Here is a 27,131-nt window from a genome sequence, read left to right as displayed (position 1 = left end):
ATCAGTATACTTCGTTCAATTGCATGTGCTGATTGAAGTAGGGAAAGGAGTGGTAGTGTGGGAGGGATGGTGGTGTGGAGAATTGGCAGTGTGGGGAAGGATGGTGGTGTGGAGAGGAGTGGTGAGGTGTGGAGGGTGGCGGTGTGGAGAAGGAGGTGGGTGGAGGTGTGGTGTGGAGAGGGATGGTGATGAGAAGGGGTGGTGGTGTAGGGAGAGATGGTAGTGTGGAGAGGGATGGTGATGAGAAGAAGGTACTGTGGAGAGGGATGGTGGGGGAGAGGGTGGAGGTGTGGAGAGGGATGGTGAGTGTGGAGAGGGATGGTGAGAAGGGTGGTGAGTATGGAGAGGTATGGTGTGTGGAGGGTGCGGTGTGGAGAGGGATGTGGTGGTGTGGAGAGGGATGGTGGTGTGGAGGGTGGCGGTTGGAGAAGGTGGTGTGGAGGTGGCAGTGTGGTGAGGATGGGATGAGAAAGGGTGGTAGTGTGGTGAGGGCTGCGTGGTGTGGAGGTGGCGGTGGAGAGGGATTGTGGTGTGGAGGGTGGCTGGTGGGAGGGATGGTGGTGGTGGAGGGTGGCGGTATGAGAGATGGTGGTGTGGAGAGGAATGGTGCTGTTATGGGAAGATGGCGGTGTGGAAGGGATGGTGGTGTGGAGGGGTGGCGGAGTGGAGAGAGAGATGGTGATGGGAGAGGGATGGTGTGTGAGTCAGGGGTGGGGCGGTGTGGAGAGGGATGGTGGTGTGGAGAGGGTGGAGGTGGGAGAGGGATGGTGGTGTGGAGGGTGGCGGTGTGGGAGAGGGATTGTGATGAGAAGGGTGGTAGTGTGTGGGAGGGATGGTGGTGTGGGGTGGCAGCGGTGTGGAGAGGGATGGTGGTGTGGGAGGGTGGCGGTGTGGGAGAGGGATTGTGATGAGAAGGGTGGTAGTGTGGGGAGGGATGGTGGTGTGGGAGGGTGGCGGTGTGGGAGAGAGGGATGGTGGTGTGGAGGGTGGCAGACAATGGAGAGGGATGGAGAGAAGGTGTGGGGGATGGTGGTGTGGAGGGTGGACGGTGTGGAGAAGGATGGTGGTGGGGAGGGTGGCGGTGTGGAGAGGGATTGTGATGAGGGTGGTAGTGTGGGGAGGGATGGTGGTGTGGAGGGTGGGGAGAGGGGATGGTGTGGAGTGCGGTGTGGAGAGGAGATAGAAGGGTGGCAGTGTGGGAAGGATGGTGGTGTAGAGGAGGTGGCGGTGTGGAGAGGGATGGTGATGGAGGGTGGCGTGGGGAGAGGGATGGTGATGAGAAGAAGGGGTGGAGTACTGTGGAGAGGGATGGTGGTGTGTGGAGGGGTGGTGGTGTGGGGAGGGATGGTGGTGTGGAGAGGGATGGTGAAGAGAAGGGTGGTAGTATGGAGAGGTATGGTGGTGTGGAGGGTGAGTGGTGTGGAGGGATGGTAGTGTGGAGAGGGATGGGGTGTGTGGAGGGTGGTGGTTTGGAGAGGATGGTGATGAGAAGGGTGTGGTATGGAGAGGGATGTGGAGGTGGGTGTGGGAGGATGGGGGATGGTGGGAGAGGTATGTTGGTGTGGAGGGTGGCAGTGTGGAGAGGATGGTGAGGGAAAGGGTGGTAGTGTGGAGAGGGATGTGGTGTGGAGGAGTGGCGGTGTGGAGAGGGATGGTGATGAGAAAGGGTGGGTGTGGGAGAGGTAGTGGTGGTGTGGAGGGGTGGAGGTGTGGAGGGATGGTGGTGTGGAGGGTGGCAGTGTGGAGAGGATGGTGATGAGAAGGGTGAGTGGTGTGGAGAGGGATGGTGGTGAGGAGGGTGGTAGTGTGGGAGGATGGTGTGGTGGAAAAGAGGTGGGCGGTGTGGAGAGGATGGTGATGAGAAGGGTGGTAGTGTGGAGAGGGATGTGGTGTGGAGGGTGATGGTGTGGAGAGGGATGGTAGTGTGGAGGGATGGGGATGTGGAGGGTGTGGCGGTGGCTTGGAGAGGGATGGTGATGGAAGGGTGGTAGTGAGGGGGATGGTGGTGTGGAAGTGGGGTGTGGAGAGTGATGTGGTGATGGGAGGGTGGTAGTGGGAGGGATGATGAGAAGAGGGGTGAGGGAGGGATGTTGGTGTGGAGGGTGGCGGTGGAGAGGATGGTGATGGGGAAAGGTGGTAGTGTGGAGAGGTATGGTGGAGGTGTGGAGAGGGTGGCGGTGTGGAGAGGGATGGTGGTGTGGAGGGTGGCGTGTGGAGAGGATGGTGATGGTGAGTGGTGTGGAGAGGGATGGTGGTGGGAGGAGGCAGCGGTGTGGAGAGGGATGGTGGTGGAGGGTCGGTGTGGAGAGGGATGGTGATGAGAAAGGGTGGTAGTGTGGAGAGGATGGTGGTGTGGAGGGTGATGGTGTGGAGAGAGGGATAGTGGTGTGGAGAGGATGGGGTGTGGAGGTGAGAGGTGTGGAGAGGAGTGGTGATGAGAAGGGTGTAGTGTAGGGGAGGGATGGTGGTGTGTGGAGGGCAGTGGTGTGCAGAGGGATGGTGATGAGGAAAGGGTGGTAGTGTGGAAGGGATGGAAGTGGTGTGGAGGGTGGCCGGTGTGGGGAGGGATGGTGCTGAGGAAGGGTGGTGAGTGTGGGGAGAGGGGGTGGTGTGGAGGGTGGCAGTGTTGAGAGGGATGGTGGTGTGGAGGTGGCGGTGTGGAGAGAGGGATGGTGATGAGAAAGAGTGGTAGTGTGGAGGGAATGGTGGGTGTGGAGGATGGTGTGTGAAGAGATATGGTGATGAGAAGAGTGGTAGTGTGGAAGGATGGTGGTGTGGAGGGTGGCGGTGTGGAGAGGGATGGGTGGTGTGGGGGGTGGCGTGTGGAGAGGGATGGGTGGTGTGGGGTGGCAGTGTGGAGAGGGATGGTAGTGTGGAGAGGTATGGTGGGGTGGAGGGTGGCGGTGTGGGAGAGGGATGGTAGTGTGGAGAGTATGGGTGTGGAGGTGGGTGGTGGTGGGAGAGGGATGGTGATGAGAAGAGGTAGTGTGGAGAGGGGATGGTGATGAGAAGGGTGGTAGGGGAGAGGCATGGTGGTGTGGAGGTGGCGGTGTGGGAGAGGGATGGTGGTGTGGGTGGTGGGAGGGAGAGAAGGATGAAGGTGGTAGGTAGGGATGGTAGTGGTGTGGAGGGCGGTGTGGGAGAGGATGGTGGTTGGAGAGGGATGGTGGTGGGAGGAGTAGTGGGAGAGGATGTGTGAGGGTGGCGTGGAGGATGGTGATGAGAAGGGGAAGGTGTGAGAGGAGGTGTGGAGGCAGGGGAGAGGATGGGGATGAGAAGGGTGGTAGTGTGGGAGAGGATGGGTGGTGTGGGAGGGGAGGTGGTGGAGAGGGGATGGAGATGAGAAGGGGTGAGTGTGGAGAGGGATGGTGGAGGGTGGCGGTGGTGGAGAGGATGGTGATGAGAAGGGTGGAAGGAGAGGTATGGTGGTGTGGGAGGGTGGTGGGAGAGGGGATGTAGAGGTGGTGTGGAGAGGGATGGGGGTGGGAGGATGGTGGTGTGGAGAGGATGATGAGAAGGGTGGGTAGTGTGGAGGGGAGGGTGGTGGTGGGAGGTGGAGGTGTGGGAGAGGGGATGGTGGTGGGAGAGGATGGTGATGAGAAGGTAGTGTGGAGAGGATGGTGGTGTGGAGGGGAGGCTGGAGAGGGATGTGATGAGAAGGGTAGGTGGAGAGGGATGGTGATGAGAAGGAGTGGTGAGAGGGGATGGTGATGAGAAGGGTGGTAGTGGGGAGGATGGTGGTAGGAGGGTGGTGGTGGAAGAGGGATGGTGATGAGAAGGGAGGGGTGGGGAGAGGACTGTGGGAGAGGTGGTGGTGGAGAGGGATGGTGATGAGAAGGGTAGGAGAGGATGGTGAGAGGAGTGGTAGTGGGGAGGGATGGCAGTGGAGAGGGATGATGGTGGGAGGGTGGTAGGGAGATGGATGGTGATGAGAAGGGTGGGGAGAGGGTGGGAGGGAGGATGGTGTGGAGAGGGAGATGAAGGGGTGGAGTGGGAGGTAGGTGTGTGGAGTGGTGGTGGTGGAGAGGGGATGGTGGTGTGGAGAGGGATGGGGGTGGGAGAGGATGGTGATGTGGAGAGGATGGTGATGAGAAGGAGTGGGAGGGATGGGGGTGGAGGAGAAAGTTGAGAGGGGATGGTGGAGGAGATGGTGTGGAGGGTGGTGTGGGAGAGGAGGGATGAGAAGGGAGGGAGAGGATGGGGAGGTGGTGGTGGGAGAGGGATGGTGTGAGAGGATGGTGGGAGAGGGATGGTGGGAGGGAAGGTGAGAGGGGTGGGTGGAGAGGGATGGTGCTGTGGAGAATGATGGTGGTGTGGGAGGCATGTGGGAGAGGAGGTGGTGTGGAGAGGGAAGGTGGTGGGAGGGTGGTGTGTGGAGAGGGATGTTGGGGTGGAATGATATGGTGATGAGAGGGATGGTGGTGAGAGCCGGTGGTGTGAAGAGGGCTGTTGATGAGAGGGATGGTGATATGAATAGGTTGGTGATGAGAGGGATGGTGGTGAGAGGGTGGTGGTGTGGGGATTGATGGTGGTGTGGAGAGGATGGTGATAAGAGGGATGGTGCTATGAATAGGGCTGTGATGAGAGGGATGGTGGTAGAGAGGGTCTGGACAGGTGGTGGGAAGAGGCCTGTGATGAGATGGGTGGTGGTGAGAGGGGTGGTGTGAAGAGGGCTGGTGATGAGATGGGTGATGGTTTGAAGAGGAATGGTGATGAGAGGGATGGTGATGAGAAGGCTGGTGATAAGAAGGCTGGTGATGAGATGGATGGTGGTACGGAGGGGGATGGTGATGAGAGAGGGCTGGTGATGAGAGGGGTGGTGATAAGAAGGCTGGTGATGAGGGAGGCGGTGGTGTGAAGAGGGATGGTGATGTGAGAGGGCTGGTGATGAGAGGGGTGGTGATAAGAAGGCTGGTGTTGAGATGGATGGTGGTATGGAGGGGGATGGTGATGAGAGGGCTGATGTGGAGAGGGCTGGTGTGGAGAGGGATGGCAATGAGAGGGCTGGTGTGTAAAATAGAACGAAATGAAAGATGACTAACAAACTCTATACTCTCTCTCTCTCTCACACTTTCTCCCTCTCCCTCCCACTTTTCCACATAAATTCAAATTAACAAAATTCAGCAATGAACTAAAAACACGACAAAAGCAACAAGCGCTTACTATATTCCTCACCTCGGGATATGTATACGTCGTGTAGTCACCATTAAGGACCGATTTCAACCCTGGTAACTAATTTCAGCGTCTGGTAGTGGCGCCTCCCTGTTAGGCCAAACTACATCACGACAAATCTAATGGGAGCTGTGTTTGTATTTGTAATGGGTTTCTGCTAGTATTACCAATAGATGCTGTGTGTGTATAATAATAATAATAATAATAATAATAATAATAATAATAATAATAATAATAATAATAATAATAATACATAATAAACGGTTTATTAATAGAGTTGCAGCCGGTGGCTGAAAATATACAGTATATACAATGTGTGTGTGTGTGTGTGGTATAGGCGGAAGAGGTTACCACCATGGGAACCCAACGACTACACCGGCGACAAAGGCAATGCCTGATGGACAGACTACCAAGGCAACTTTCCCTCTGCATTCGTTGCAACACTTGCACCACTGGATCAGGATAGGGAGACCCCAAGATGTATGATTGCAACCAGCGTTCCTGTCTCACCATTATCCAGCTCATCATCATCAAAACCCCTATACCCCCAAAAGTCATTGGTCGACGGACGAGTGGCGACGGGGACAGGCAGAGATGACTGCCTGGAGTCTCTAGTCACAACTCTGCACATGGGCGGCACTGAGAAGATGGTTGTTTATGTACTAGGATCTAGGCAGCAATGCAATCCGGTTTTGTCTGTACGACTGAGCAGCCCTTTCGAGGAGCCACTCTGCTTACCCTACAAGGGGAGAGGGCTAGAAAAGGTGCCCTAAACATAGCCTGCCTAAAAAAAAAAGACCTGACTGGGCAACCGTACCCAGTAAGGTCATCCTTATGCGGTCGAAAACACAATCAAAATCACATATCCAAACAAAAACTAACTATACAACCTCTTACGGTCGGTGCGTGGAATGTCAGGACCCTTCTGGATACTGGAACAAATGAGCATCCTGAAATAAGAACCGCCCTTGTGGCAAAAGAGCTGGCTAGGTATAACATCGACAAAACAGCCATTAGTGAGTCCCAGCTCCCAGACGAGGGTCAACTCACAGAACAGGGGTCTGGCAATACCTTCTTCTGAATGGGTAAGCCCTCTTTTTTTCTTTTTCCTTTTTTTTTACGGGAAGAGCCCACTCGGGCATAGGTCGAACGACCCACAACGGGGCCTAGGGGCGGAGAGAAACCGCATTTATGGAGTTGGCTTTGCCATTCGCCAACGCATCCTACACAGGCTAACTGATATGCCTATTGGGATCAACGAGCACTTCATGATGCTCCAAGTCCCACTGAATCACTGGATGCAGAGGATGACATCAATAAGGCCTTTTACGCCGACCTCGACAGAGTGCTAACTTCTATCCCCAGAGAAGATAAGGTTGTGCGCCTTGGTGACTTCAATGCCAGAGTTGGCAGAGATGCTGACATTTGGCAGGGAACCATAGGGAGAAATGGACTAAGCAAGTGTAATCCCAACGTCCTAATCCTCCTCAGCATGTGTGCTGCACAGAACCTCACTATCACCAATACCTTGTTTAGGCAGGCCGACAAGTTCAAGGGTACGTGACAACACCCACGATCCAAACACTGGCATCTCATTAACTACATCATTGTCAGAAAAGAGATCACCGAGATGTCCTTATCACCCGTGCGAAGTGTGACTCAGACTACTGTGACGCTGATCATCTGCTCGTCAGACCCATACTATCACTTCATGTCGCCCCAAAAAGGCGAAGCAAGCCTTCAGAAGAGGTTTTAACACTAAGCGTCTGGAGGATCCAGCGGTAGCACTTACTTTCAGAGAGCAGCTTTAACATAGGCTGATAAACAACCTGACAACAAACAACCCAAATCCCAGTGACGAATGGAATATTTTCGACACTGCCATGACAAAATCCTGCAGAGAGACCCTCGGCCAGATTGAAAGAATACACCGGGACTGGTTGATGAAAATGACCCAGCAGTCAATGTACTTGTCGATGATAAACGTGCACTTTAACTGAGTGGCAGAACAACCCTCAGTCTCGGACCAAAGCTGATATCTTCTGCAAGAAGATAGCAGAGGCCCAGCGGGAACTTCACAAACTAAAGACCGCCTGGTTTTAAAATAAAGCATGTGCAATACAAAAAATAGCAGATCAGCAAAAGATGCACGAATTTTTCAATTCCACTAATACCTCTCCGCTCATCCGACTGTAACTTCATAATTAAAAAACTGAAAGCCTCCTTCAGTGCTGGAAAGAGCACTACCATTCACTGCTCAACTGAAACATCGATGTGGGTGTCCTGACTACCCAGCAGGTCCATTAGAATCTAGTGCTGACCCACCTCAGCTCTCCTCCATCCTTGGATGAGGTAGCTACTGCCATCAAACAGATGAAAAAACACAAAACCTCAGCGCCTGATGGAATCCCAGCCGAGGTGTATAAAGCAGGAGGACCATCTGCTAACAAGCCGTCTCCACTCTCTCCTGGAGAATATATGGGAAAAAGAAGAAATCCCCCAAGCTCTTAAAGACGCCTCCATCGTCAATATTTATAAGAACACGTGAGACCGGTCAGACGGTGGCAACTACCACAGGATCTTGCTGCTGTCCGTAGCTGGCAAGATTATCGCCCGAATCCTCCTCAACAGACATCTTTCTGAAGCGGAAAACCTCCCAGAATCTAAAAGCGGCTTTAGACCATCACTTGGCACCACTGACATGATCTTTACTGCCCGTCAGATACAGGAAAAGTGCAGAGAACAGCATAGTGACCTGTACATGGCTTTCACCGACCTTCGACTCGGTCAACAGGGAAGCCCTCTGGTGGATCCTCAGCCGTTTTAGCTGTCCACCAAAATTCATCCCCATTGTGAAGCAACTCCACGATAGCATAGACGGCAGTGTCCTGCACAATGGTACCCAGTCTGAGTTCTTCCCCATCCTAACGGGGGTTAAACAAGGTTGTGTACTGGCACCAACTGTCTTATCCATTTTCTTGGCGGCATTACTTACTCGCGCCAGCGCCAATCTAGCCGGCGGGGTGGATATCGAGTGCCGGATGAATGGTCTTTTCAATTTAAGATGACTTCAGGCAGGAACAAAGGTGTCGGAAGCTTCCGTTGCTGAGTTTCGGTATGAGGACGACCTCATCCTTGTCGCTCACAATGAATGCGACCTACAGGAAAGCCTGAACACCTACGCAGATGCGTATGCACATTTCGGCCTTGAGGTAAATGTACATAAGACTCAGATTCTCTTTCAGCTTGCCCCTGGTTCAGCCACACCTCCACCATCCATCCAGCTTAACGTTACTACCCTCTCTATTGTTATCCACTTTCGGTATCTCGGCTCCCACCTGTCCACCACTGCGGACATTGATGAAGAGATTCAGTATCGGATCAGATGTGCATCTGAAGCCTTTGGCAGACACCGAAACCGTGTCATCAGCTGTAGGGAGCTGAAATTATCTACACAGTTACATGTATATCGAGCAGTGGTCCTCCCCACCCTGCTATATGGCAGCGAGACATTGGTCACATACAAGAGGCACATCACGGAACTTAAAAATGTTCACCTCCGAGTTCGCTGGGAAGACAAGAGAGCAAATCCCCGTATTCTTGCTGACACCAACTGGAAAAACATCGAGGCTACCATTATCAATGAACAACTATGCTGGACTGGCCATATTACCCGCATGGACGACAGTAGACTGCCAAAACAGAAACCTTACAGTCACCTAACGAATAGTAAACGTAACGCTGGCGGGTAACTGAAAAGGTGTAAGGATAGTCTTATGACAAAGCTGAAAAAGTGCCAAATCAACCCTCTCATTGCGAGAATATTACTCCATAACGTAAAGCTATTAGGATCACCACACATGGTATCAATACTTTCGAGTTAGCCCGACTGCATAATGAGGCAGAAAAGCGCCAACGCCAGAAAGACGCTGCCGCCTCCCCTCCCGCACTAGATGTGCCCCCCACATGCGCAATAGCTGTGACTGACCCTACCGGTCCTGTATCGGCCTCTTTTTTCACCTAAGAACTCACCAATCTAGGTGATATCCTGAACAACTCATATCATTGTATCATAGCTGGATGATCGTCATACTCGATTCCGAGTAACAACAAAGAAGTAGGATTAGTAGTAGTAGTAGTAGTAGTAGCAGTAGTAGTAGTAGTAGTAGTAGTAGTAGTAGTAGTAGTAGTAGTGACTATATCCCACCAAATATTGTCCTGTTCTAGAAAATAACAGGAGGGATGGTGTGGAAAAAGGCACCGAAGACTCAGGGAGGTGCCGGCCCTTCAGGTCTGGATGCAAACGGTTGGAGAGTCATCCTCAGCACTAACAAGTTTGGCCCCGTACCAAGTGATCTCTGCACTGCCATTGCCGTCCTTCAAGAAAGATGGCATCCTCGTGCTGCCAACATCTCCATGCTCTGACGGCCTGCCGCATCATTTCCTTGGATAAGAATCCAGGATGTAGGCCTATAGGGATGGGGGAGGTGCTGAGTCGGATCATCGGAAAATGGATAATGGAGGAGGTAAAGGATGATGTCAGGGCAGCAGCAGGGAACCTGCAAGTTTGTGCTGGCCACCAAGCTGGAGTGGAAGCTGCCATTCACGCTATGAGAACGATATTTGAGCAGCGCGATTGTGAGGCCGTTCTCCTGGTGGACTCTTCAAACGCATTCAACATACTTAACTACAAGGCCGCACTGCACAACATCAAGATCAAGTGTCCAAGCTTTGAAATGTATGTTGAAAACTCCTATAGGAATCCATCAGACCTTTATATAGTAAACAACAAAGCTCGAAGAGGTGATACCATCATACAGTCAACCGAGGGAACAACGCAGGGGGACCTTGTTACAATAGCAATGTACGCAATAGGCCTATCCGTGCTCCAACACACAATAAAATTGAAACAACTGAGGTCAAGCAAGTTGCGTACGCTGATGACCTTACAGGAGCAGGAAAAGTGGAGGACATCAAAAAGTGGTGGGACCTGGTAACATCACGAGGCCCACAAATAGGGTACCACCCAAACGCCAGCAAGTCATTCCTCATTGTGAAGCCAGAACATTATGAACGGGCATTGGAGGTTTTTGGCGGAAGTGAGGTCAAAATAACAAAGGATGGCCAAAGACACCTAGGCGCAGTAATCGGAGCGACGGACTTCAAGACCAAGTACGTAACGGGAAAGGTGAATGAGTGGGTTAGGGAAATCCAAGCTCTGTCTGAGATTGCTAACACAGAGCCACATGCGGCTTTTGCGGCATTCACCCATGGAATCAAGCATCGCTGGAACTACCTGATGCGCATTGTCCCTGATATCTGACCGCTCCTCCACCCTCTGGAAGAAGCTATCAGCGACAATTTCATTCCAAAATTAGTGAAACACCTTCATTTAACCCCAGCAGAAAGATCACTCCTTACACTACCACCGAGACTGGGAGGAATGGGATTGACAAATCCAGAGGAGATTGCTGCCACCGAACATCAAAACTCAGTTAAGCTCAGGGCAGCCCTCACTGACCACATAATAGTTCAGAACGCAACAGGGGAGGTGGATACCAGTAAAGTAAACAAGATTCGAAGGTCCATTACGACAGAACGACAGCACTGCCAAAGTGATAAGTTGCAGCAACTGTTGCTGCAAGTACTAGAGAATTTGAAAAAAATAGCTATAGTGCAGGAGGTGGGCGCCTCGAACTGGTTAACTACGTTTTTTATATAGGCAAATGGTTTCAGTCTCAATATACAAGAATTTACAGATGCGAACGTTCTAAGGTACAGTAAGCCAGTAGAAGGTTTGCCCTCCCAATGAGTGTGTGGCTCTTCCTATGACATCGATCACGCCATGGTGTGCAAGAAAGGGTCTTCATATGCATGAGGCATGACGAAGTAAGGGATCTCACAGCAAATAAAATTATGTTGAAGGAAATCTGCAGTGATATCAGGGTAGAACCGACCCTCCTTCCATTGGATGGTGAGAATTTCCAACATAGGACTTCAAACACATCCAACGAAGCCTGTGTTGACGTCAGTGCTCGAGGATTCTGGACGCGGGGACAGCAAGCCTTCTTCGACATCAGGATTTTTTATCTCATGGCCGCATGTCACCGTAACTTAGTTCTTGATGCTGCACACAGGAGGAACGAGAACGACAAGATAAGGGCATACGGGGAGAAAATTCAGAACGTTAATCAAGGCAGTTTTACTCCTCTAGTGTTCTCAACATCTGGTGGGATGGGACCAAGTGCAAGATGCTTCTATGCCAAACTCGCGGATGTGCTATCCGAACAGAAGCAGCAGCCCAGAAGTTATGTCACTGCCTGGATGAGATGTCGACTGTCCTTCTCTCTCCTTAGGTCAGCTTTGCTCTGCCTCAGGGGAACGAGAGCATCGGCCCCAAAGCCGACAACGGTTGCACATATTGACTATGAGGCAACAGTCACTGAATGCCTCATAGATCTGCAGCTCAACTAACTCAACACAGCTAGGATAGCCACTTATGTGTTAGGATATTTAATTTTAAGGTAATAAAATGGTGGCGAAGGTGTGGCTATAGGCGGAGGATAGAGGTGTAATAGGTAGTAGTAGATTAGCTTTAGATCTGGTACTGTGGGAGCTGGTCTGTAGACATTCTTGTGACCTAATGTCGGCACCAACAATGTCTTTTCCACTGTCTTGATGGCCGTTGTACCCGACTAATAAGCCGCTACCTCACTACAGCTGTAGATGTACCACGTGGTCAGGGTAGGTCCTCCAGCTCACACAGGGTGTTGGAGATGGTTTTTGTTCCTCATATGATGTAGTTAAGAATTCATAGTTCCTCACGTGGGTGGAGTAGGAAGTCCTCATTTCTCTCCTGGTGTAGTTTGGAGTGTTTCTTGGCTTCTCATCCAGTGTTGGGGGTGGCGAGTGTACTGCGGGTTGGGTTCGTCAAGTCAAGGTGTCGTGTCAACATTGGCCGCAAAGTACTGATTGTCGCTGTAACAGTTGTTTCTTCCTTTCGAGTTGAAATTGTCGCTTTTGTGTATCAGTTATGGATTGATCGTCAATCTTTGCACTGTACTGATGGTGGGAGGATGTTGATAAATCGAGATGGGGAGGAGGAGATGGGGAAGGGGAAGGGCCCGAAAAACCGGGCTGGGAGCTGTCTCCATGGTCAAGAGACCACGGGCAGCGCCGACTACACACGCCCTTACACTATGAAGGCTGAAGGAAGTGTGTGTGTGTGTGTGTGTTACGACCCTAGGGTAGATCGTTACATAAACACAAATCACTGAAGTCTTTCAAATATATCAGTATTATTTAGTATATTTTTAATCCCAAGTTCTCCCAACAAAGGTCAAGTTAACAGGTCAAAATCTAAACAAGTTAATAAATATATGAACATTTAATATCTTTTTTCCACCACCACATATGTACAAAAAATAAAATAAATAACAACAATAATAATAATAAGATAAGATGTTTGGAAGTGGCTGAGGAAGACTGAAGGTCCAACAAAATCACACAAAATCAATATCAAGCCATAACAAACCTTAATAGTCAAATGCCAACTCCCAAAACACCAGAGAGAGGGTATGCTTCACAGATGTGCCGAGACTGACTACAGTGTACCAGTTGGTCACTGACGCCACCTCTGTACCACCAAATACTGACGTATCATACCAGGATTGGCCAAAACGTAAACTTTATCTAAATTATCATACTGACATTAGTTCCACTATCTAACCTATATACAAACATAATACAATCAAACATAATATAATAAATACACAATGTAATAAAACAAATTTAAAACATAAATGATGGGTCAATCAGTGTGGGCGAGTAATGAGCGACACTGGTCGAGCCAACCACACACCATCCAAACCAACGTATTTCATACCCAGAACAGAAACTTATGGAGGACACTCGTAACAGAGTGTGTGTGTGTGTGTGTGTGTGTGTGTTTCTTTACTTTATACTTTAATTCATTGCTTGCAAACACAGAAGGTAAGAACGCCACGGATTCTTTCATTATCCTCATTGTAATTTTTCACTTCTTCCTCTTTCTTCTACCCTCTTCATCCTTCTTCTTCACTACTTCTCCTCCACCACTCTCCTTCCCTTCCTACGTAAGATATCTCCTACTTCTCTTCTCATCTCCTTCTCTTCTTTCTTCCTTCATTACACTAGTTTTAATTTCCTGCTTTCTATTCATTTCCTTCTCATTCTTCCTCCTAGGACTCAATATCGTTTCCTCCCTTTCTTCCTCTTCCCTCTCCCTCATTTGCCTCCCCCTCCCTCCCTTCCTCCGTCCCTCCAAGCAAAGGGTAAGAGACATCGCTTCCTTCCTTTCTTCCTTTTCCTCCCTCCTTCCCTAAAAGAGATGAGACATGTCTTCCCCCCTTTCTTCCTCTCCCTTCTTCCTCTTCCTCCCTCCATGTAAGAAATAAGAGACATCACGTCCTCCCTTTCTTCGACTCTTCCTCCTCCTCCCTACAAGGAATAAAAGATAACGTTCCCTCTAGAGTTCTCAATTTCTCTCTTGTTCAATGGGTTTTATTGGCGCACGACACACTTAAAGTCGACTCTCTCGTTTCCTCACCAACCTCAGGGGGGAGCAGCCAACAACCTCAGGGGGAACAACCAACAAACCACAGGGGGTAGCAGCCAACAACCACAGGGGGTAGGAGCCACAACATCAAGGGGAGGAGCTAACAACCTCAGGGTGGAGCAGTCAACAACCAGGGGGCAGTCACCAACTCAAAGAGAGCAGCCAACAACCCAGGGGTAGAGCAACAACATAGAGGAGTCAACAACCCAGGGGAGCAGCCAACAAACACATTGGGAGCAGCCAACAACCTCAGAGGTAGCAGCACAACATTAGAGGAGCCAACAACCAGCAGCCAACAGTCCCAGGGGGAGCAGCTATTATGAAGAGGAGGAGCCAACAACCTAGGGGAGAAGCCAACAACCCAAGGGGAGCAGCCAACAACCTCAGGGGAGCAGTCAACAACCTTAAGGGGAGCAGCCAACAACCACAGGGGGTAGCAGCTAACAACATTAAGGGAGGAGCCAACAACCTCAGGAGGAGCAGCCAACAACCACAGGGGGGGATCAGCCAACAACCTCAAGGGGAGCAGCTAACAACATCAAGGGGAGGAGCCAACAACCCAGGGGAGCAGTCAACAACTACAGGGGAGCAGCAACAACCAGGTAGCAGCAACAACATCAAGGGGAGGAGCCAACAACCCAAGGGCAGCAGCAACAACACAAGGAGGAGCCAACAACCTGGGGGAGGGGAGCGCCAACAACGTCAAGGGGTAGCAGCACAACATCAAGGGAGGAGCCAACATCCCCAGGAGGGAGCAGTCAACAACCACAGGGGAGCAGCCAACAACCCCAAGGGGGCAGCAGCAACAACAAGGGAGGAGCCAACAACCCCAAGGGGTAAGCACAACATCAAGGGGAGGAGCCAACAACCTCAGGGGGGGAGCCCAACAACGTCAAGGGGTAGCTAATAACATCAAGGGAGGAACATCCTCAGGAGGGAGCAGTCAACAACCACAGGGGACAGCCAACAACCCCGGGGGAGCAGCCAACAACGTCAAGGGGAGCAGCTAACAACACAGGGGAGGAGCCAACAACCTCAGGGGGAGAGCCACAACAACCTCAAGGGGTGCAGCAGCTAACAACATCAAGGGAGAGCCAACAACCTCAGGAGGGAGCAGTCAACAACCACAGGGGGAGCAGCCAACAACCTCAAGGTAGCAGCTAACATCAAGGGAGGAGCCAACAACCCTCAAGGTAGCCACAACATCAAGGGATAAGCCAACAACCCCAGGGGGGGGGGGAGCACAACGTCAAGTGCAGCTAAACATCAAGGGGAGGAGCCAACATCCTCAGAGGAGCAGTCAACAACCAGGGGAGCAGCCAACAACCACAAGGGCAGGAAACATCAAGGCACTCAGGAGGGAGCAGCCAACAACCACAGGGGGGAGCAGCTAACAACCTCAAGGTAGCAGCCAACAACATCAAGGGGGAGGAGCCAACAACGTCAAGGGGTAGCAGCTAATAACATCAAGGGGAGGAGCCAACATCCTCAGGAGGGAGAACACACAGGGGAGAGCCAACAACCTCAGGGGGGGGAGCTGCCAACAACGTCAAGGGGTGAAGCACAACATCAAGGGAGGAGCCAACATCCTCAGGAGGAGCAGTCAACAACCACAGGGGGAGCAGCCAACAACCTCAGGGGGGGGGAGCCAACAACGTCAAGGGTAGCAGCTAATAACATCAAGGGAGGAGCCAACATCCCAGGAGGAGCAGCAACAACCACAGGGGAGCAGCCAACAACCTTGGGGGGGGGAGCTGCCAACAACGTCAGTAGCAGCTAATAACATCAAGGGAGGAGCCAAATTCTCAGAGGGAGCAGTAACAACCACAGGGGGAGCAGCCAACAACCCTCAAGGTAGCAGCTACATCAGGAGGGCCAACAACGTCAAGGGTAGCAGCTAATAACATCAAGGGAGGAGCCAACATCCTCAAGGAGGAGCAGTCAACAACCACAGGGGAGCAGCCAACAACCTCAGGGGGGAGCTGCCACAACGTCAAGGGGTAGCAGCATAACATCAAGGGGAGGAGCCAACATCCTCAGGAGGGAGCAGTCAACAACCACAGGGGGAGCAGCCAACAACCTCAGGGGGGAGCGCAACAACGTCAAGGGGTAGCAGCACAACATCAAGGGGAGACCACCCTGGAGGAGCAGTCAACCACAGGGGAGCAGCACAACCTCAGGGGGGAGCTGCCAACAACGTCAAGGGGTAGCAGCTAATAACATCAAGGAGGAGCCAACATCCTCAGGAGGGAGCAGTCAACAACCACAGGGCAGCCAACAACCTCAGGGGGGGGAGCTGCCAACAACGTCAAGGGTAGCAGCTAATAACATCAAGGAGGAGCCAACATCCTCAGGGGAGGAGCAGTCGACAACCACAGGGGGAGCAGCCAACAACCTCAAGGGGAGCAGCCAACACCCTCAAGGATAAGCCAACAACCTCAGGGGGGGAGCTGCCAACAACGTCAAGGGGTAGCAGCTAATAACATCAGGAGAACACCAAATCAGGAGGGAGCAGTCGACAACCACACAGGGGAGCAGCCAACAACCTCAGGGGGGGAGCTGCCAACAACGTCAAGGTAGCAGCATAACATCAAGGGAGGAGCCAACATCCTCAGGAGAGCAGCCGACAACCACAGGGGGAGCAGCCAACACCTCAAGGATAAGCCAACAAACCCAAGGGGTAGCAGCTAACAACATCAGGGGAGGAGCCAACATAATTAGGGGGAGCAGACATAACCTCAGGGGGAGAAGCTAACATTATCAAGGGGAGGAGCCAACTACCAGAGAGGGAGCAGCCAACAACCTAAGGGGTAGCAGCCAACAACCTCAGTGGGGCAGCCAACAACCTCAAGGAGCAGCCAACAAACTCGGGGAGGTCAGCACCCGGGAGGGGGGCACAACAACCCTCAATGGGGACACAACAACCTCAAGAGGGGGGAGCACAACCCCAGGGGGGGCAGCCAACAACCCCAGGGCGCAGCCAAAAACCTCAGGGGGTGCGGCCAACAACCTCAGGGGGAGCAGCCAACAACCTCAGGGGGTGCAGCCAACAACCTCAGGGGTGGCAGCCAACAACTCATGGGGGTGCACAACAACCCCGGGGAGCAGCCAACAACCTCAGGGGAAGCAGCCAACATCAAGGGGGAGCAGCCAACAACCTAAGGAGGAGCAGCCAACAACCCCAGGGGGCAGCCAACAACCTCAGAGCAGCCAACAACCTCAAGGGGGAAGCAGCACCATTCTCATGGGGGAGCAGCCAACCCCTCTGGGGAGCTGCCAACAACCTTGGGGACAGCCAACAACCTCAGGTGAGCAGTCAACAACCTCCGGGGGGCAGCCAACAACCACAAGGGGGGTCACCAACAACCTCAGGAGGGGAGAGCCAACAACCCAGGGGGTGCAGCCAAAACCTCAGGGGGAGCAGCCAACAACCCCAGTGGAGAGCCAACCAGGGTGGGCAGCAAACAACCTCAGGGGGTGCAGCCAACAACCCAGAGGGGAGCTACCAACAACTCAGGGGGAGCAGCCAACAACCTCAAGGGAAGCAGCCAACACCAGCCAACAACCTCAGGGGGAGCAGCCAACAACCTGAGGGGAAGCAGCCACCAATCTCAGGGGGGAGGCCAACAACCGGGGGGAGCCAACAACCTCAGGCAGCCAACAAACTCAGGGGGAGCCAACAACCTCAGGGAAGCAGCCACCAACTTCTGGGGGAGCAGCCAACAACCTCAGGGGGAAACAGCCAACAACCAGCTCTCGTCTTCCTAGTAATCTGAAACTCTCCGTCACCTTTAGAGTGCGGTAAGTCTTCCCCTTGTGTTATATATAACATCTCTATAAAGTACAATACCTTCTCTATTACAGTATATCACGTCTCTTTTATATCATGCCTTTATTATATCAAGTCTCTATAATATATCACGTTTCTATTATATCACGTCTCTATTATATCACGTCTTTATTATATCACGTCTCTATATCACGTCTCAATTATATCACGTATTTATTATATCACGTCTCTATATCGCGTCTCTATATCGCGTCTCTATTATATCATGTAACTATAACATCATGTTTCTATTTAATTTCACCTTGATAATATCGCGTCTAAACTTCCTCTAGTTTAAAAAACTCCTGAAGCTGAAACCTCTTGTAATCGAGGCCAATTTTTATCCACACAACCTCTCTGTAGTTCGAACCAATCGGATCTAACTCTCTTTACAATTCGAGCCCCGCCAACTATCAGAGACAGTCTTCCCCTTTAGTAATACGATGCCTTAGGATGTTCCTTGGTATAACCTGACATCTCCTTATAGTAAGAGCCAGTAGAGTGCTCCCATGCCAGATACACAAGAGAGAGAGAGAGAGAGAGAGAGAGCAATTCTACTTATATTTCAAGACAAACGGTTGATGACCAGTTGGGTTGCTTATACTAATAAGACTGTGTACTGTTTGGGATACGCTTAATGGAGACTCTTGAGATTAGAGTTATGACTGGGATATCTCAGAACTAAGACTTTTAAAGACTCATAGGACCTATTATTACTGGGATCTATTAGTACTGGGATCTATTAGTACTGGGATCTATTAGGACTGAGATCTATTTTTACTGGGACCTATTAGGACTGGGACCTATTAGGACTAGGATCTATTAGTACTGAGACCTATTAGTACTGGGATCTAATAAGACTTAGACCTATTAGTGCTGGGACCTGTTGGGATTGGGACCTATTCGGACTGGAATCTATTAGTACTGGGACTTATTAGTAATGGAACCTATTTGGACTGGTAGCTATTAGCTATTAGGACTGGGACCCATAGGACTTGGATCTATTAGTACTGAGAGTTATTATTACTGGGACTTTTTAGTAGTGGGACCTATATTAGGACTGGGAGCTATTAATACTTAGACTTATTAGAGTTGGGATCTATTAGGACTGATATATATTACTTTGTGAACCTATTATGACTGAACTATTAAGACTGGGACCTATCAGCACTGGGACCTATTAGGACTGGAACCTATGAGTACTGGGATCTACTATGACTGGTGAGCTATCGAGGCTGGGATCTATTTCACTTGGTACTACTGGAATGTTACAACAATAATCCACGGTAGAACGTTCGTCTTCTTGTAGTGGAAAAGTTTGTCACTTTTCCTGAGATCATTCTACATAAGTCATCTTGATAACCGCCTTGGCAATACTGTAGACATTATCTTGGAATAATATTTTTTTCGTTCTTTCATGTCTAATGCATGGTGGACTAATGAACACACACACACACAAAACAGCATCATTGTACATTGTGTTTGTCTGGCTGTTGTTTTTGAATTGGCAAAACAAATAATTTTGTCTCTTTTAATTACTGAAATGAGAGTTTAACTTTTTTCCCTAACTTGGTAAAAATAAATATTAAAAAAAAACGTAATTTTTTTCTGCTTAAAATAATTTCATTCGCGTTTCTAAACTGATAAAATGAAAATGGTAAATTCGTTGTTGTATATAAGAATAATTTCCTGAGTCTTTTTTAGAGTAAATAATAACAGTTAGTTGTTTTTCAGTTAATAAAGATACTGTTTACTGAAAATAAAAAGTACAATATTCTCGTCTTTCGGAGTTAATAAAAACAGTTTACTGTAGTTCCCGAGTTAACAATAATGATTTACTTTTATTTTAGCAATTAAAGAAATAAAAATGTACATAACTTTCTAAATTAAACAAACTGGGTTTGTTGTTGTTTCTCAATTACAAAAAAAAATAAAAAGTAAAATAAACGTTGTTTTTTAATTGCTTGAAAAAAAAATAATGTAATTTTTTAAAGTAACAAAATATGTTTTTATCGTTGGTTCTGTATCGGAAAATAAAAATCGAGAAAAGTAAAAAAAAAAAAAAGTTGTTTCTGCTATTTCTGAATTGACCAAAAAAAAATACGACTTTAATATTATTTCTAAATAATCATATTAAAAAGAAAGTAAAAGTAGGAAACATAACAACAGGATTGGCGTGTTGGAAATTTCCACATAAAAAACTATTAATAAAAAACTAATTACCGTATTAGTTTTAACTGTTGACCTCCACAAACACATTAAGAAACAATACTCCTAAAAAAACAAGTATAAAACTCGTCTTGGAAGATGTTTGCAAGAAAAATCTAAATTGCGATAAAGATCTTTCAATAGAGAACTCATTAGCTAACTGACTTAAGCTGTTGACTCTGACTAATCATATAATCTACCCCACATTCTGACACACACACACACACACACACACACTGGAAGGCCCCTGTAAACAACACAATCAAGGCAGCCTCGTACCGACTCTACATGCTACGACGACTCAGGTCACTTAGGGAACCCACGCCAGAGCTGAGGACTATCTACAACGCATTTATTCTCCCCCAAATTAACGTATGCGTCACCAGCCTGGTCGTCTTCTTTCAACTCTACCCAGCAACGTCAGCTAGAGAAGGTACAGAAGAGGGCCTGCAGAATCATGCTCGGCGCAGACTACTCCGGCTACAACAACGCCCTCTCCACCCTGGAAATGCCATCCCTCAGTGACCTCCACCACCACGCACTAGCAGGGTTTGGCAGTGGACTACTGCACCATCCTCTTCATCGCCACCTACTGCCACTTGCAGTCCCCCGCCCACCTCGCACAGTCCGCCACTACTACAAAATTCAGCCCATAGGAGCTCGCGCTGATAGATATAAGAATAGCACCATCCCATCAATTGTTAAAATATTAAACAGCTCCTGATTTATGTACTGTACAGCCCTGTAAATTTATTGAATATATATTTTTATGTCTAAATCACATGTAAGTTATATTTTCAGCCACCGGCTGCAACTCTATTAATAAACCGTTTATTAATATTATTTATTATTATTACACACATGGTGAAGCACTAGCAGCGCATCGTTAAGTGTCCACCTTTTAAGTTGCGACTGTATATAAGTAAGCTACCCAAAGGTAACTACAATCTTAAAGCTTAAGTTTCGTTGAAGCACTAAAGCCGCATCGTAAAGTAATCACAGTCTAAGTACCCTTATATAAGTACCTCTTAAGTTACCACACACACACTTAACGTGCTGTGTCGCTGAAGCACTAGAGGCGTATCGTTAAGTATCCACCTCTAAGTATATAAATACCTTTAAGTTACTACACACTTAACGCGACTTACACGTCTTGACACTTTACTAGCTCATTCTCAGGTGGTCCAGGAATGGGAATGGGAATAGGAACTGAAATAAAATTGAAACCAGTAATAGGAATGGTGGTTTGAATAGCATCCAGAGGGAAAACTAATAATAAGGGGAGACATTGTATTGAGACTGGAAACTGGGATAGTGATAAGAATAAGTGTTATAATATGACGGGATAAGAGTTGGGGGAAAATAGAGAAGGAATATAGGAATAGTGAGAGGAATTAGAGCAATGGGAATGAAAGGAAGAACAGGAAGGAATGGTGAATTTACTGGGAGCGATACAGAGCAGAACAGGGAAAGATTTCACTAGAAGCACTTATGATACTTTAAAATAAGACATAGGTTAAATTTACTTTAAGAAAACGTGATGAAACAGTCAAAGAAAATGAAACGAAACAAAGAAAATGCAATGGAACAGTAAAAGAAAACGAAACAAAACAAAGAACATGCACTGGAACAATCAAAGAAAACGCAAAGAAATGCAATGAAACAGTCAAAGAAAATGCAATGGAACAGTCAACGAAATCGCAATGAAAAAAATAAAGAGAACGCAAAGAAAACGCAATGAAATCGTCAAATAAAACATATGAAACAAAGAAAATGCAATGGAATAGTCAAAGAAAACGCAATGAAACAGTTAAGGAAAACGTATGATACTCTTATAAGAAAAGACGTAACACACCAAAAGAAAACGTATATCATTATTACTACAAAGAAAACGTGATGACACCCTCAAAGAAAACGGAGAGTTGCAATAACGTGTCTTCTTTTACTTCTTTTGGCTGTCCGTCATCAAGGTTTGTAAGGGAGCCCAGAGGTTATTATTCTCAAGACCTGGCCATATCACTCTGCGGCGAGTCGACTGTCCCCTAAAAAATTAGTTGAAGAATTATACACTTTATATCTCCATTAATCATAAGGTAAACACGGGTCCTCTGTCCCATCACCCTCCCACAATACTCACAAAGAAGGGTTCCTCCCTACACCTACAGTACTCACAATGTAGGGTTCCTCCCCACACCTAGAGTACGTACAAAGAAGGGTTCCTCCCCACACCCACAGTACTCACAAAAAGGGTTTCTCCCCACACCCACAGTGCTCATAATGTAGGGTTCCTCCCCACACCCAAAGTACTCACATAAACCGCCCCCCCCCAAAAAAAAAAAATAAATAAAACACACAGAACAGTAGTAACAATTTCACTTTCCTTGGTACAATAAACAAAAATAAAATAAAATTATAATCTTTTATTTCCGTACATATTTATCAGGCCCGTCGCTCCCATGCTCTGGGCAGCGAGTCGTGAACAAGAAAGCCATAAAGTTGTTTCTGTGGCATGGCGGCCCCACAAGTATGTTCCAGCAGCTACAGCATTACACTAACTTACTCCCGGTAACTAACGGTAACTCTGCCTCCCCCACTTCCACTCGTTGGAATTCATGATTTCTACCACAGTAAGAAATAAGTTGATGTTATATGATCGTGTGTGTGTGTGTGTGTGTGTGTGTGTGTGTGTGTGTGTGTGTGTGTGATAGACCAAACTCCAGCGTCAAGCCAACTATGATTTTCCCAAACTTAAACATGTTCAAAACGCAGCTAAGCATAATACACAACTTGAGTTACCATAGTGTGAGGACAGGAGATGGTACACAATCACCTCCAAAGTCACCCGCATTACCCTCCCAAATTTCAGCTCTCTGTCTTCATTACTGTGAAATTTCATAAGATACATATAGACACACACACACACTGTATTATATGTAGAGAGATAGGTAAATGCTTTCCAGGTATTGCTGAAGAACAAGTACAGTACATGTCTGTAGATCTTTACTGAACATCTCACTGTCTAATATTAAAGGCATAATAAATATAATAATGTAAATTATTTCATTTGTTTATATTCAAGAGGATACGACAGGAATAACTGGGTGACTGAGGTGTTTACGTCACATACAGAGTGTAAAGGAGGCTGGGTGATGAGAGGAAAACTCTTAAAAAAATAAAATAAAAAATAAAATATGTCTTAATAAATGATTTCGTGTATATCCTTTCAGAGGGGACGCTTGAGGGAGATGGAGGGAAATCGGGATTATAATTTAAATAATTTAAGGGAAAACGGACTGAAAATTATTGACCTGTTTTGAAAAGTTTTCCCATTTTTAAAGAGGCGAGTCTAATACATGACCACTACAGTTGAGGAATTACGGAAAAAATAAGAAATTAATAAAAGATATAAGAAAACATATACGAATATATTGTATACATCAACATCTCCCTAGAATAATCACTCCTTAGATTATTATAACTTTAATATTACTTTGAGGGGGGGGGGGTGTAAGGAGGCTAGAGGGAGGGGACAAGGGAAAAGGACAAGGCGAAGGGGCATGAAGGAGAAGGGTAAGTAGGAAGGGCAATAATAGGGAGTCAAGAAGGAGGGAGGCAAGAGGGTGAGAGTAAGAGGTAAGGGGGCAAGGAGGAGAGGGTAAGAAGGAGGGAGCATGGGGGAAGTTAGAAGGAATGCTTGATGTTGAAAATATTAAACATTTAAGCAAAGTTACATTTTGAAGGGATGATCTGTGTCAAAGGTACGGTCACTATTAACTAAATAATGAATGTTTAAGAAGATGTGGAGATCTCAAGAATATTATAAGTGGTCTAAGAAGAGAATGTTGTTCCTCACCAGAATGAAAACATTATGTGGCCGGAAAGATTTATACGTTAAGAAAAATAAAATGTTGCATGTCGCACGAAGGCCTTTGTGAGTCACGGTAAGCAACAGTTGCAAGCAATGAAAGGGGATAAGGAGAGAGAACTATTACTACGTTACATAAAGCATTAACGCACACAATCTCTCTCTCTCTCCTCATGCAACAAACGTCACTCAAGAGACCTTCACCTGAGTTTGCAACACGCGTGTGAACTTTACATATGAACTAACACGTGTTGCATCAAAATTGTCGTCCATTGTATTCATATGAAGTAGACGAATAATATTGTCGTCCTGCTGTTTGTTCTCAATTAGGCTCCGTCAGTCTGTCTGTCTTTCCTTCTGTCTGTTTAGCTGTCAGTCTTTCTGTGTGCATCTTTGACGGTCAATCACCTCGGCTCCTTGTTAGTGCTTTTCTTTTTTCACTTGTCATAACGCTGTTGTTGATAGAAGTTTGGAAAATTGCGCCAATTTGCTTTCTGTCAGTTTCAGTCTTTATTATTATTATTATTATTATTTTTATTATTATTATATAAAAGCTCAGCAGCATAAAATAATCAATACAATTAATAAGAGAGTAAATTCAGGTACAAAGTCTTTAACTAGTCACATTACAGTTGAACCCATCACTGTTACAAAGTACAGTCGTAGAATCATTCTAATCTTCAATCATCTCTCATTGTCTAATTCTCTCTTGAAATTAAGAATAGAATCATATCCAAAATACATAATATATACTGTATTATATATACCTCGTGTGTCAGTACCAATCATTCCGTGGTATTTCAGGAAGATTTACCACACAGCTAATCCGATACTATTCCTTGCTACTCTCTGAAACCTTTTAAGTGTCCAATAAAATATAGAATCCTGTCATTTATCCTACGTGAAATGAATCAGATCCGTTTCTATCTCGTTCCATTGCTCTCACTCAACCTAACCTGCTTCTACCTCCAGCACCACCTTTCCGCTGTGGGTCTTAACGGTCGCTCGAGCTTTAAACAAAAATGAAAACACAAAGAAAATATAAAAAATTATTCCTCTTTTTTTTTTCTCATATTCTCACAAAACGAATCGCTGCTCCCAATAAATAATGGAATCGAATGCAACGTACTAATGACTTCACTTTTGTGTGTGTGTGTGTGTGGAAGGGGGGGGGGTTAAATTTGGGAAAAATCCTTCGTCGGGAGGTTTGATACTTTATGCAAGAGGAAAAAAAAAAGGTCAGCTAAAACCTGTAGGGAAATCTTTAAATGTTTGGCCCATCATGAGGCAAGCGGTGCTACAGCAGGGGGTGGAGGAGGGAGGGAGGGGGAGGGGGGGAAGGGAAGAGGGGTTGCAATCAGCTAATGAGAACCACAATAAAATAGATGACTTTGCTGTTGCTTTCCCAGGTAGGACGGGAGAGGGAGGGGGGAGGGGCATGGGGGAGGTAGGAGACTGAGGAGGAGAATGAGCGGAAGAAGAAAGATGGGGAGATAGGAAGAAGGTAAAAAGAGAAGGAGAGGTAGAAAACGGAAGAGGGAAAGAGGGCTAGGAGGAGAGGGACAGGGGAATTGAGGGTAGGAGTAGGTCAAGAAGACAGAGGGGGGTGGAGGGCAAGGGAGGGGAGGGTTAAGAGATAGGAGACGAGCGAAGGGGAGGAGGAGACGAGGGGAGAGGAAGACGAAGGGAGGAAGAGACGAGGAAAGGGGAAATGAGGAGAGGAAAGGAGGGGGAATGAAAAGGGTAGGTGAGGGAAGGGGAGGCGGCAAATGGGCAGGGGAGGGGAGGAGAACACGGCAAGGTAGAAATCAAGGTAACTGACCTATAGAAGATTCATTGAAACTCATTCGCCTCATCCTCCATCCTTCCACCCTTTTGTTCCTTCATACTAAATCTTAGAGAAAATAAGTAAATAATAATTATTTAATCTGGCCATTATTAACAGACGATCAAGTATACTGTTTGTATAAGACAATATAAACTATTAATTAATAACTTCATTACGAATCTACAGTAACTCTCTTCACCTAACCAAACCTAACCTAAATTAACCTAACCTAACCTAACCTGACCTAACCTAAATTAACCTAACCTAACTTAACCTAACCTGACATTAACTGACCTGACCTAACCTAACGGATAGTTTGGATCTGTGATAAGAATAAACAACGTCTTAAAAGAAACAAATTAAATTTTACAAAATATTAACTAATTTACTAAATTTCATCAACCAATAGCGTGAAATTTGTTACCCATTACTGATTAATCAGTCGAATTTTTCTATTTATAAGTGTAGGGAGGGGGGGGGGGACTAATGCATAGTCTAAATGCAATGCATGTATCGTATAAGATCATAAAAACATAGTAATTGAGGAAAGTGCAATGGGACTATTGGCCCATACTGGGCAGTCCCGTTTACACTCAACCCTTATCGCTCATAATCCGTCCAACCTATATTTGAAAATACCCAGCATGTTCGAGTTAATGGAAATGTTCTGTAACTTGTTCCATTCTTCCACTACTCTATTTCGAAACCGGTGTTTACCTATTTTGCGCCTAAATCTAAATTTGTCTATTTTAAAATCATTGCTAGGAGTTCGTTCCTGGTTTTATAGTTTGAATACCTTTGTTATATCACCTTTGTTTAGCCCTGACTTCCATTTATACGCCTCGATCATATCGTCCCTCACTCTGTCTCTCGAGGGAGTACAGATTCAGGTGCTTTAACCTGTCTCTATACTCAAGGCTCCTAATGCCCGGGATTAGGCTTGTCACCCTCCTCTGTATGCTTTCTAGGGATTCGATATTGATTCTGTAGTACGGTGACTAAAACTTAACTGCAAAATAAAAGTGAGGTCTCACAAGCACAAGATATAGGTGAGGATAACCTCGCTAGTCTTGTATTTAATATTCCTTTATATAAACCCAAGTACTTTGTTAGCCTTGTCTCTCGCAAATATCCATTGTTGTCGTGGTTTTTTATCTGATATCTGGTTTCTCTGTTTACATCCCCTAGGCTAAGTATTTTACATTTGTCTAAATTAAATTTCCTATGCCATTTTTCAGACCATATTAAAAATTTGTTTAGATCTTCCTGTAGTTTTGCAGAGTCCTCGTCAAATATAATTGCACGCCCTATTTTAGTACTGTCAGTAAATCTACTTATGTTGCTGTCTACTCCTATATATATATATATATATATATATATATATATATATATATATATATATATATATATATATATATATATATATATATATATATATATATATATATATATATATATATATATATATATATATGTCGTTTATGTATATGATAAATATTCATGGTCCAAGTATTGAGCCCTGGGGTACTGCACTAGTGTCATTACCTCAATCAGATTTAATGGCATTAATGCTGACTCTGTTTCCTGTCTTCTAACCATGCCTTAATCCAGTTTAGAATAACTTTTCCAATTC

At 47.1% G+C, this 27,131-nt stretch overlaps 2 protein-coding genes across 2 annotated transcripts; both read left to right on the top strand.

Moving 5' to 3' along the window:
• The first annotated feature begins 6,802 nt into the window (after positions 1-6,802).
• LOC121858381 (uncharacterized protein DDB_G0271670-like) lies at positions 6,803-15,978 on the top strand. Its single transcript, XM_042354824.1, has 3 exons — positions 6,803-6,921; positions 9,294-9,357; positions 15,796-15,978. Exons 1-3 carry the CDS (start codon positions 6,803-6,805, stop codon positions 15,976-15,978), a joined length of 366 nt encoding a protein of 121 aa, XP_042210758.1.
• A 699-nt stretch (positions 15,979-16,677) lies between these two features.
• Positions 16,678-17,544, top strand: LOC121858380 (basic salivary proline-rich protein 1-like). Its single transcript, XM_042354822.1, has one exon. The coding sequence runs from the start codon at positions 16,678-16,680 to the stop codon at positions 17,542-17,544; it is 867 nt and encodes a 288-aa protein (XP_042210756.1).
• The last annotated feature ends 9,587 nt before the right edge of the window (positions 17,545-27,131 follow it).

Source organism: Homarus americanus, unplaced genomic scaffold, assembly GCF_018991925.1.
Source record: "Homarus americanus isolate GMGI-L3 unplaced genomic scaffold, GMGI_Hamer_2.0 scaffold57980, whole genome shotgun sequence".
NCBI lineage: Eukaryota > Metazoa > Arthropoda > Malacostraca > Decapoda > Nephropidae > Homarus > Homarus americanus.
The sequence above is the reverse complement of the archived record's forward strand: the minus strand, read 5'-3'. Positions and strand labels throughout refer to the sequence as shown.